General features: G+C 41.8%; 1 protein-coding gene across 4 annotated transcripts in view; it reads left to right on the forward strand.

The window, feature by feature from the left end:
* The window catches only part of LOC129710318 (abl interactor 1-like), a 63,023-nt gene that overhangs the window by 38,132 nt on the left and 12,475 nt on the right, over positions 1 to 12,416 (forward strand). For 2 of the 4 annotated variants that reach the window (XM_055657228.1, XM_055657224.1), the window contains exons 5-8: positions 4,484 to 4,588; positions 4,689 to 4,795; positions 8,508 to 8,642; positions 10,708 to 11,780. In XM_055657228.1, the coding sequence (XP_055513203.1) occupies positions 4,484 to 4,588; positions 4,689 to 4,795; positions 8,508 to 8,642; positions 10,708 to 11,069 (709 nt within the window). In that variant the 3' untranslated portion in view covers positions 11,070 to 11,780. Of the gene's footprint in view, positions 1 to 4,483; positions 4,589 to 4,688; positions 4,796 to 8,507; positions 8,643 to 10,707; positions 11,781 to 12,416 lie in introns of those variants that run through there. The other 2 variants (XM_055657225.1, XM_055657227.1) reach the window with 2 other exon arrangements.

The following is a 12,416-nucleotide window of genomic DNA, read 5'->3' on the forward strand; positions in this document are numbered from 1 at the left end:
TCTTCCTCCCATTGCTTTTGCCATCTTTCCTTCAGTCTTTGCTTAATAATGTCTTTGATTTCAGTTTTACCCATGTTAATACTTAAATCAATCTTACTTCTTTTTGTTACCTCTTTTGCTACCTTATCTGCCATTTTGTTTCCTCTAATGCCAATGTGTGCTGGTACCCATAAAAATATGACTGTAAGCCCCATCATTTGAATTCTGAATAGTGTTTGTTGTATTTCAATCAAAATGTCTGGTCTACTGTCTGAATGGCTGTGCTGTAAACTCTTTATTGCTAAACTTGAATCTGAACAAATAACTGTCCTTAAAGGCCTAGTATCCTCGACCCACTGTACTGCTAACAATATTGCAATCATTTCACCTGTGTATACTGAGACCTCATTATTGATCCTCTTCCCTACTTTGATGTGAAATTCTGGTACAATAAATGCTACTCCTACTTTATCTACTGAATCTTTTGATGCATCTGTATAAATTTGGACAAAGCTGTAGTATCTGTCAATGTATTCCTGTATGATGAATGAATTATACATACGTTGTTTATCCTTGTTTTTCTGTTCTAATATTGTAAAGTCTACTGTTGCATCTGGAAGTATCCAAGGTGGAATTGAAGGTAATGGAACCGTTGGAACCACATTTAATTGTGCTATGCTGATTTGTAATGCTCTCTGGGTCACTGTCCATCCAAAACTTTTTGTTTCCCTTCTCTCCTTTTCCCAGCATGGTTTGACAGTAACTTGTGCTGGATGTTCTTGACTGTGTCCCTGTAGGTTAATCCAGTAATTCAATGAAAGCTGTATCCTTCTCATCTCTAGAGGCATCTCCCCCATTTCAACCTGTAATGCTGCTGTTGGAGTTGTTTTTATTGCACCTGTACATATTCTCAATGCCCGATATTCAATGTTGTCTATTTTCTTAAGAGAAGTACTTGATGCGGACCCATACACCACACAACCATAATCTAACACAGATCTAATTAACCCAGTGTATATAGTCTTCAAAGCTGTTCTATCTGCCCCCCAATCACATCCAACTAAACATCTCATTACATTAAGTATCTTCTTACATTTGTCCACTACTTTCTGAATATGAACCATCCATGTAATCCTCTCATCAAACCATAAACCTAAAAATTTATAGTATTTTACTCTCTCCAATTCCTGGTTATATAATTTTAGTTTTACCTCACTACCAATTTTCTTACTAGTAAAAAACATTATCTTTGTTTTTTCCACAGAAAATTTGAATCCCCATTTATATGACCACTCGTGTACCTTTATTATAGCCCTCTGTAGTTTCTGCACAATAAACTTCACATTTCTCCCCCTTTTCCAGATTGGTGGGCTTCTTCCACCACGAGGACCACCTATATACCTCTCATCTGTACTTTATCTAGGATTGGAGGTTGTGCATTGGTTAGGGGAGGAAATCAATTGTTGGTTTCATTAGTGCTACCTTAATCTTTATTTAAACACAGCAGGACACCAAATGGGCATGTGCCTAAACACTATTGTGGAAAGACAGGTTTTGGGTACTGGCTTGAGAGACAGGTATTTTAGATTTATGCAGGAAAGTGGAAGCTATGGTGGTTTCCTCAGAGCAGATTAGTAGATGAACTAGAGTTAGCCACTGGAAATTTATGATGGTTTGAGTGGAATAAAGATGAGAAAATGTTTCAACTATTGGGAGTCATTAAACGGCAGACACACAATTAATGCAATCGGCAAAAGAGCATGTGAAGTGATGTGGAGAATTTTCTTTTATGCAGCGAATTGTTATCCGGGGTGTACTGCTAAAGTAAATGGATACAAATTCAATTGAAACTTCTAAAAGATAATTGGTTGTAAATGCGAAAATAAAAACAAGGAGAGCTATTTTTAAAAAAGCTGTTGACTCTCTGGATAGTTTTTAAAGACTTAATGTAGGTTTGATGGATTCTTGCCTTAAGTTAACCATCTAATTATTCTATGAACTGGAAGAAACTGTTTTCATGTACTTTTGACTAGAAGAGGCCATGCCAATAGTGATGAGAAAGTCTCTTTCCTGGAGTCATGGAGTCATACGCCAACCCAACTAGCCCATGCTGACCAACGTGCCCCATCTACATCTGCCTGCATTTGGCCCATATCCCTCTAATCCTATCCTATCCATGTTTCTTAAATGTTGTGATACTACCTCAAAGGTTCAAAGGTTCAAAGGCTATTTTATTAGTCACATACACCTAGGTGTAGTGAAATGCTTCTTGCCAATGCAGCACATAAAGAAAGAATACAGACATAACAGTAATAAAGAAATTTAAACATAAAAACATCCCCCCACAATGGTTCCCACTGTGGGTGAAGGCACAATGTCCAGTCCCCATCCCCAGTTCACCCATAGTTGGGCCTATTGAGGCCTCCACAGTTACCTCCACGGAGGCCCGATGTTCCAGGCCGTTCTCGCCGGGTGTTGGTGCTCCAGCGTCGGGAGATTCCTCACAGCGGCATGGGACACCTGGAACGGCTGTTTCCGTACTGGAGGCCGTGGCTTCCGAAGCCAGATGGAGCTCCACAACTGGTGATCACGCTGAGAGATCCCAGGCTCCCGATGTTAAAGTCAGCGCCGCTGCCTGCAGCTGGCTGCTCCACAGACCAGCAGCTCCGCGATGTTTTTATCGGCGGTCTCAGCTCACCGGACTTCCAGCGCGGCGACCCGGGCAAGGCATCGCCCGCTCCGCGATAGCGCTCCAGCGCTGTGCTGCCACTGAAGCCGAGGTTCTGGGTGGTCCGCTTCAAGCCCGCTGGTAGGCCGCGAGGACGGGTCAGCCCGGAGAAAAGCTGCCTCTCCGACCAGGTAGGGACCCTAGAAAGCAGTTTCCCCCCCCCCCCCCCCCCCCCCCCCCCCCCCCACATAAAAAAAAAAGGCTAGAACTCCAGAACAAAAAAACTCAACTAACTAAAAATTTAAAAAAAGAGAGAAAAAACGGACAGCTCAGATTCAGATTCAGATTCAATTTTAATTGTCATTGTCAGTCTAAAGTACAGAGACAACAAAATGCATTAATGCTGGGCAGCCATACCACACAGGACGGCGCCCCCAAACCTCAACCATCTCCTCTGGCAGCTCGTTTCATATAGCTCCCACCCTTTGTGTAAAAAAAGTTGCCCCTCAGGTTCACATTAAATCTTTCCCCCCTCACCTTAAACCTATACTTCCTCTGATCTTCATTCCCCTACTTCGGGTAAAAGACTCTGTATTTACCCTATCTATTGCCACTTTAACTTTTTTTGTTGCCTGCTCACACCAACACGAGCAATCATTAGTGGACATCAGTCAATCTCAAACAGAACGGAGAGCACTCACTTCTCTGGCCCTCCCAACTTTATATATTCATACAAAGTAAAATTCCCTCTACTATGCTTCAAAATACACTTGTCAAAATGAGTTTCTTTCCACCTCATTCTGCATGCTCTCAGAATGAAATCTCCACTTTGAAGTTGTGAGCACATGTCAACAAGGTACTGATCTGAAGGTGTCAAAATTACTAGGGCCTATTCAACCAATAAAGATAAAGATTGTCATCATTCTCTGTCTAAGTTGCAGTTGAAATCATAATTTGAAGTAAAAAATCAACAATGTTTAATTGTCACATGTACAGGCAACAGGACAACGACATTCTTACTTGCTGTAGCTTAACAGACCCTTTAGCACGATAACAGAACGATAAAATAAATGACAATCAATAAATTAATAGCTGGGTAACCACAATAAAACACACCGAAGTCTGTAGTGCAACCAAAAGCACAGTCGATAGGCAATCGTTGTTGCTGAGGTTAGTGTTGCAGTCTTTTCGAGCCTGATGGTTTTTGGGAAGAACCTGTTCTTGAACCTGCTGCTCCATGCTCCTATTCCTTCCTCCTGATTGTAGAGTGAGAGCAGGCCAGGGTGATGTGGGCCTTTGATGATATTGACTACTTTTTTGAGGCAGAGGTTCCACAGATCCCTTCAATGGTGGTCAATACCTGTGATGGATCGTGCAATTTCTACTACTATCTGCAGCCTCCTTTGTTGTTGGGCGTTAGAGTTATCAACCGGGCCATAATACAACTACAGAGAGACACAAAATGCTGGAGTAACTCAGCGTGACAGGCCGCGTCTCTGGAGAGAAGGAATGCGTGACACTTCTAGTTGAGGCACTTCATGCAATATTGAAGTGTCTCGACCCGAAACGTCACCTATTACTTTTCTCCTGGATGCTGCCTGACCCGCTGAGTTGCTCCAGCATCTTGTGTCTATCTTCGGCGTAAACCAGCATCTGCAGCTCTTTTGTACACATTTTGTGATGCAACCAGTCAGCATGATCTCTATCGTACACTTGTAAACATTCTGTGGAGTGTAAATCAACGTATCAAATCTCCTCCATTTTCCCCAGAAGTAGATCATTCTTAATGATCTCCATTTAATATGTTCTGCATCTTCTTGCGTCTGCCATTTTCAGAAGACGGGGTATCTCGCCGGCACCAGTTCAGCCTCCGGTGGTCTCCAGCGCACTCAGCAGCCCCGTGACCAGCTCCCCACCTGCAGATGGGCCTCAGGTGCTCAGGTAAGCGTGGCCAGAGATATTAAAGTATTTGAGATGTAATTATGAATTCTCATAATTATATTTTTTCTTCATGGTTTTCATTTCTCCTGTTCTCTGGAAGCAGTGAACCCGGCAGAGACAGGAGCAGTTCCAGAGCCAGTGACATGGTGGTGCCTCCTCCTCCACCACCACCACCACCACCACCCACCCCGGCAACGTGCGGAACAGGTCAGTGTTGGCACATGTGCAAATCTTATATCAATGGAAATGGATACAGTGGGCTGCAATAAGTTACCAATCTGCGAAGAAAAGTGCTGGTGGAACTCTGTGGTTCAAACAACAACAGACACAATCTAAATTGTGAAGCTAGAGGAAGGAATGTAGGTGATAGAGGGAGGGGGATAGACAAACACATGTGTGGAATAGACGGACAACGTTTCAGAAGATGAATGGACAGATGATGACAGGGGCGCTTCTTCTGCCAGATCTTTTTTTTTGCTCCAGATTCGAGCATCTGCATATCCTCATGTAACCAATCTGCAATTTGTAATTTAGCTTCAAAAACCAGCCCTTCGACTCAACTTGACCATGCCGACCAAGATGCGTTATCTACGCTGGTCCCATTTGACTGGGTTTGGCTCATATCCCTCTAAATCCTGTAAACAAGGAACTGCAGATACTGGTTTGCAAAAAAACCCACAAAGTGCTGGAATAATTTAGTGGTTCAGACAACTTCTCTGGAGAGGTTTAAGAAGGAACAGCAAATGCTGGAAAATCGAAGGTAGACAAAAATGCTGGAGAAACTCATCGGGTGAGGCAACATCTATGAAGCGAAGGAAATAGGCGACGTTTCGGGTCGAGACCCTTCTTCAGACTGATGTGGGGGTGGGGGGTGGGGCGGGAAGAAGAAAGGAAGAGGCGGAGACAGTGGCTAGTGGGCTCTCTGCCTCTTCCCTTCTTCTTCCCCCCCCCCCTGAAGAAGGGTCTCGACCCGATCCTTCGCTCTATGAATGCTGCCTCACCCGCTGAGTTTCACTGGAGAGGTGATGTTTCTGGTTAGGCCCATTCTGCAGACTGATTGTAGGGAGGTTGGGATGGGGGAGGAAAGAAAGCTGGAAGAAAGGAGGGGCAAGATAAATTCTGGCAAGTAGACACAAAATGCTGGAGTAACTCAGCGGGTGAGGCAGCATCTCTGGAGAGAAGGAATGGGTGACGTTTCGGGTCGAGACCCTTCTTCAGACCCAAAATGTCACCCATTCCTTCTCTCCAGAGCTGCTACCTCACCCGCTGAGTTACTTCAGTATTTTGTGTCTACCTTCGATTTAAACCAGCATCTGCAGTTCTTTGAAGGTTTGAAGGAGGATAGATTGAAGGAGGGTGGGTTAGATAGGCAAATGGTTTGACAAAGCCAGAGATGAAAAGACAGAAGTTGTGAGAAAATAGAATTGAAGAGGTGCAAATTGTGAAGCTAGAAGAAGGAATGCAGGTGGTAGAGGGAGGACAAGGTGAGAAATGCGTATGGATCCAGATGGGAGAGATAGAGAGAGGGGTGGGGGCAAAAGTGAGGGGCTGGGTGGGTTTGTAGCTGCTTAAAATTGGAGAATTCAATGTTCATACTATTGGGTTGTAAGTTATCCAAGCGGAATATGTGGTGGTGTTCCTTCAGTTTTTATGTAGCCTCACTCTGGCAATGGAGGAGGCCTAGGACAGAAAGGTTAGTATGGTAATGGATGAGGAGTTAAAATAGTTTGCAACCGGGAGACTTCTGAACAGTTAGCAGCTGAACAATAGCTTTCGGATTGCCAGGGCCTTCTGGATCTCCCAGTTCTCCAGAGATGCTGCCTGACTTGCTTAGTTAGTCCACTTTACCCTCCAAATCATTCTTATCCATGTACCTAGGAAAGGGTTGAGAAGGCTGTGGGTCAAATGCAAGCAAATTTGTACTAGCCCAACATACCAACTTGGTCAGTATGGATATGGTGATCCAAATGAGCTACTTCAATGCTGATTAGCTCTACGACTCTACGAATAAAATTACAATTTGTTTTTTGTTGTTCTGAAACATTCAAATTTACGTTTTGAACCATGACTACCATTGAACCAAGAATACCTGCTGTATATCAACAAAGCTGAAATTTAAAGCACTATAGCAGCACTCTGACTGCTTAAGTACCTGTTTCGGGAAGAATATGAGAATTTAAATGTGTCAGCTTTTTAAGGGGTCAAAAACTATTGGTCATGATTAAAAATGAAGAAAAAGGAAATGTAGTTGTGCGTGAAAGGAAAATGTTAGTAAGAGATGTGATTGAAACAAATGGCATAAAAATTTCAATGATAATGAGGTTTCTCTGTTAAGAAAGAAGAATGGTTAAAGGTTATGAAGGTAATACAGAAGTAACGAGGTGGACTTTAACACAAAAGGAACAAATGTGTCAAAATACACTTTGTATTAAAATACATTTGAAGTGACTTAATGTGGAGTAAGCCATTGTCTGGAATTTAACGCTATTTTATGAAAGTGACCTTAATTTGAAAAGAGATATTAAAACCAGTCCTCATCTTGGAACAGCTATTACCATTATTAATTTTAATTTTAACAGGCCAATGCTCTTGAAAAATGAACTGTAAAAGCAAGTGCCATTGAACAGAGCCCCCGTGTGGACTGTTCAGTGATAAGCCTTCTATTCTGCACTGAAACTATTGTTTCATGCGCTTATTTAAAACTTATGGCTCTGCTAGCTTAAGGTTGAATCAGTTTCAAATAAAAGAGATAGTGGGAGTAATTTTTATGTAATATATGCAAGAGATAGAAAACCAGGTGATGCAGATAATTGGCAGACGGCACCATTGCTGCTGTTTAATATCAAATGTTGTAATGACTTTTGATATAGCCGTCAAAATAGCACTGCAAGACTTAAAACCACCATGTTCCATATTTGATTTTTGAATAGGTATCCCATGATGTCACGGTTGTTCTTTGCTTAATATCTGAATTTTGATATCATTGAATTAAGCGTTTTTTAAATTTTACTGGAGTTATTTAAGTTTTCCTGCAGTTGTCATGACTGGGGGGGCTTGGGTTACAAGGAGAGACTGGATAATCTATGGCTGTTTTCCTCGGGCAAGAGGATGAGGTGTGACCATATAGGAATTTATTAAATCAAGAGAGGCATAGAAAAGACGATTGCCACAATCTTTTTCCCCACATGTTGGTATTGACTTATTAATGCCACCTGTACTGAGTTACAGTGAAAAGCTTGTGTTTGCATTCTAGTCAAAATTCTAGTTGTAATCAAATCATACTATACAGGAGTACACTCAAGCCATAAACAAGTACAACAGGTAGTACAAACAGAGAAATACTAGAGTGCAAAATATAATGTTACAGCATTATAGCATCACAGTGACACTGTTACAGGTACAGAGAAAAAAAGTCCAAGGTCCACAGTGAGGTAGGTTGAAGATTAACATAAAGGAAGACCATTCCTATAAGACTAAACTGAGGGGAAAAAGCTGTTCCTAAATCCTAAATTCCTAAATCTGGTGGTATGTGCCTTCAGAGACGAAAACTAGGGTGTATAGGTTGAAATTGAGAGGGAAAAATTTAACGGACCTGAGAGGTAACGTTTTCACACAGATGGTGGTGGGTATATGGAACGAGCTGTCAGGCCAAATGGTAAAGGTAGGTAGAATATACCTACATGGATAGGTGCTTACATGGACAGGAGATGCTATCCCATTTGGACAAGTACATGGGTAGGAAAGGTTTAGAGGAATCCAGGCAAAATTCGGGCAAATGGGACTAGCTCAGGAGGACATGGTTGGTAAGGATGAGTTGACTGTGGGGCCTGATCACATGCTGTATAAGTCTACGACTCAAGAGATTAAATTGATCAAGGTGGTAAAGAGTGAGATTAATTGTATTTATTGTGATTTAAAGATGGAATTGGTTTTCCGGAACCATTGGCTGTGAATTCATTGGGGCTGCCCCCTGCCCCTCCTCCTCCACCAGAAGTCACCAGTGAGATCTACCTCCCTCCTCCTCCCCCCTTAATGTCTGATGCTCCCTCATCAGGTAAGCAACTATAAGTCTTACTTTTTTATCCCCTCACTGCCATAAAGGTAATTTAAAGTATTATTTCTATTGGTAACATTTTTTATAACATCAGTCAAGATATTGAATGTAATTGAAAACTGCTCTGGATTCTACACGCCCCTCTGTGTTTGGAAAAACCACAAGACTTTCAGCTAGAAATAAATAGATTTGATATGTTACCCATTATTTGAGCCACATCATAAAATTAAACAATTTGAGCCACCTCATGAAATCAAACAATTTCTACATTGCACAGGGTCATTTGTACATCATGTGACAAGTTAAACGGTGACTGTAGATTATTCAAGTAACCTTGTTCTAACTTGACTTCTCTTTGAGTTTCTCTCTCTCTGCCCCTATATCTCCCTGCATTGGTTTATTATTGTCATATGCACCAAGATACAGAGAAAACCCTGTTTTTTTTGCGTGTTCTCCAGATAAATAATACCATAAACAAATACATTAGGTAGTTCAAAAGAGAATGTGTACAGAGTGTAGAGCATCAGTTGTGGAGAAAGAGCTGATAGAAAAGTGCAAGGATTGGGAGATTGGGATATTATTCTTAGCACATTAGAGATCTGTTGCAGGATCAGTGTTGAGGTGCATGTCACTCATTGAGTTGGCGATCGGTTAGAACCCATGGAAAACCATTTATTCTACAGCTATTACAGTCTATTGGAAAGTGGAGTAAAGAGTCTGACAAGATGCTCAAGGTAACAGAATCAACTTCAGATAAAACCAAGGGAGGTTAGTTATAGTCATAGGGTCATACAGCATAGGAACAGGTCCTTCAGTCCAATTCATCCATACCATACCATCCCATCTAAGTGAGTCCCATTTACCTGTGTTTAGCTCAACCTTTCCAATCCATGTATCTGTCCAAATGTCTTTTAAATGTTGTTATTGTACCCGTCTCAAATAATTCGTCTAGCAGCTCATTCCATTCACTCAACTCCCTCTGTGTGAAAAGAATGCCCCTAAGGTTCCTATTAAGTCTTTCCCTTCCCATCTTAAACCCATGCACTCTATTTCTTGATTCTCCTACCCTGGGAAAAAGACTCTGTGCACTCACCCTATCTGCTATCCTCATGATTTATACACCTCCATAAGATTACCCCTCAGCCTCCTGTAATAAAGTCATAGCCTAATCAACCTAATCAACCTAATGCTACAGCTCAGGCCATTAAGTCCTGGCAACATCATCATAACTCATCTGTGCCTTTCCAGCTTAATCACATCTTTCCTACAGCAAGCTGACCAAGACTGAACACAATACACCAAGTGCAGTCTCGCCTATGTCTTGTACAACAGTAAAATAACGTCCCAACTTCTATATTTATTTCATGACTAATAAAGGCCGATGTTTCAAAAGCCTTTATCACTGCTCTATCTACCGGCAGCGCCACTTTCAGGGAATTATGTACTAATATTCTTAGATCCCTCTTCTCTCTGCACTGCTCTTATATCAGATCAATCCCAGTCTTTTGCAGAAGGCATGATTGATGAAGTAATCACCCAGTCATGTACATGCGGACAGGTAATTCTGCAGACACCACACAAACTACATGACAGTGAAACTCATCAAGTAAACGTACTGAGAATGCACTGCGAACTCTGAGGCATCTGCATCCCTCCCCTGTACAAAACTGAACTGAGAACACAAATATTATGAATAAGTCAAAAAAAAGGCGAATTAACAAGCAATTGCTTTTTGTTAATGTGGACAAAATGGTATGCAGATGCTGGTTCATAAAAAAAAGACATTAAGTGCTGGAGTAACTCAGTGGTTCAGGAAGCATCTCTTAAGGGCATGAATAGGCAATGTTTTGGGTCGGATCTGCAAAAAGGGTTCTGACACAAGCCATCTAATCTTGCCCTTCAGAGATGCTGCCCCACCCCCTGAGTTACCCCAGCACCTTGTGTCTTGCATTATTAATAATACTGTGTTGGGTTGCTCTAAATCCAGCTGAAAACATTGTAGTTCCTTTTTGTGGATGGGACATGTTGATGGATTTGTTGTCTGCCTTGTATCTCTGTGATGCAGCTAACTCTGCTTCAAGCTGTCAGCACCACCTTACGTGGCAGGGTCTTCGGCAAGGCCACAGTACAGCAGCTTCTGCGAGCCTCAGGTCCCGGCGCTCTGTAAACTCTCCTGTCCGACATCTATTTGCTAGTACCACACCTCTCACCTCCCTGCTCTCAAGTAAGATTTCTTCAGCTACACAAATTTTAGAATTCCACTTTGTGCAATGTAATCTGATACATTTGCTCGAGTGTCTTACAAAGGCTTTTATTTATCTCTGCCACTCCCTTAGTCTGTTCCCCAGAACCTGTCCTCTCCCCTTTATTGCCATCTGTTCCACAGATCCCACTGACTGGCTTTGTCGCACGCTTTCAGGAGAATAGTAAGTTTCTACTTTACTTGCTCGCTCGTCTCTTCACTGTTTCTATTACAAACACTATTGCAAAATTGCCATTTGACAATATAATCTCAACAAGGAAATAAATGTAAATAAATAATAGCATCAGTAATGATAACCATGAACAGCAGTACAGTGGTGCAGCTGCCTCACAGTGCCAGACACCCAGGTTCGAACCTGTCCACGGGTGCTGTCTCTGTGGAGTTTTTATGTTCTCTCTGTAACTGTGTGGATTTCTTCTGCATACTTCAGTTTCCTCCCATATCCCAAAGACGTGCAGGTTTGTAGGTTAATTGGCCTCTGTAAATTGCTCCTCACGCACAGGGAATGGACGAGAAAGTGGGATAACATAGATCTAGTGTGAATGGGTGATTGAAAGTTGGTGTGGACAGTGGGCCGAAGGGCCTGTTTCCATGCTGTATCTTTCAATCGATCAAACCTACTAGATTGTCATATCTGGTTCACCAATGTAAAGAGAAAGTGCACTGCCATCTCCCCCTGTGTGGCCTACTGGCTACATTTAAATATCACTTATCTGATTCAGTAAGTCCTTTAGTTTGAGTTTAGTTTATTGTCACATGTACCAAGGTACAGTGAAAAGCTTTTGTTCATGCTAACCAGTCAGTGGAAAGTCAATATATGATTACAATCAAGCCATCCACAGTGCACAGATACATGATAACGGGAATAAAGTGAATAACGTTTAGTGCAAGATAAAGTTCAGGGCCTAATTAAGATCAACAATTACGGGAGCAGAGGTAGAATTGCTGCCTTACAGCGCTTGCGGCGCTGGAGACGCGGGTTCGATCTCGAGGTACGTTTTACCCCGTGACCTGCATGGGTTTTCTCTGAGATCTTCAGTTTCCTCCCACACTCCAAAGACGTACATGTTTGTAGGTTAATTGGCTTGGGTTCGTATACTTGGTATAAGTGTAAAAATTGTTCCTAGTGTTAATGTGCGGGGATCGCTGCTCAGCGCAGACTCAGTAGGCTGAAAGCCCTGTTTCCGTGCTGTATCTCTAAGCTAAACTAATCAACATTGTTCATCCCAGCTTTTGCACCTGTAGGACATGGGAGTGTCAGTGTTATTTGCTGCTTTGCTGCTTGTTTACTTGTATTTTTGATTGTTGTTTCAATTAGCTATTTTTTTCTCTTAATTCTATATTGTTTGAGTGTTCTTCCTCCATCATTGATCCTAGTCATTGAAAAATGCTCATATTTCATTACAACTATCCAGCAAAATCCATATTCCATGAATTAATAAAAATATCATATTAGTGATGTCAGAAGAATAAATGTATTCGTGGTTTTATGAATTGATTTGGTTGTGAAT

The sequence above is a fragment of the Leucoraja erinacea genome, chromosome 27 (genome assembly GCF_028641065.1).
Source record: "Leucoraja erinacea ecotype New England chromosome 27, Leri_hhj_1, whole genome shotgun sequence".
In the NCBI taxonomy this organism is placed as follows: Eukaryota; Metazoa; Chordata; class Chondrichthyes; order Rajiformes; family Rajidae; genus Leucoraja; species Leucoraja erinaceus.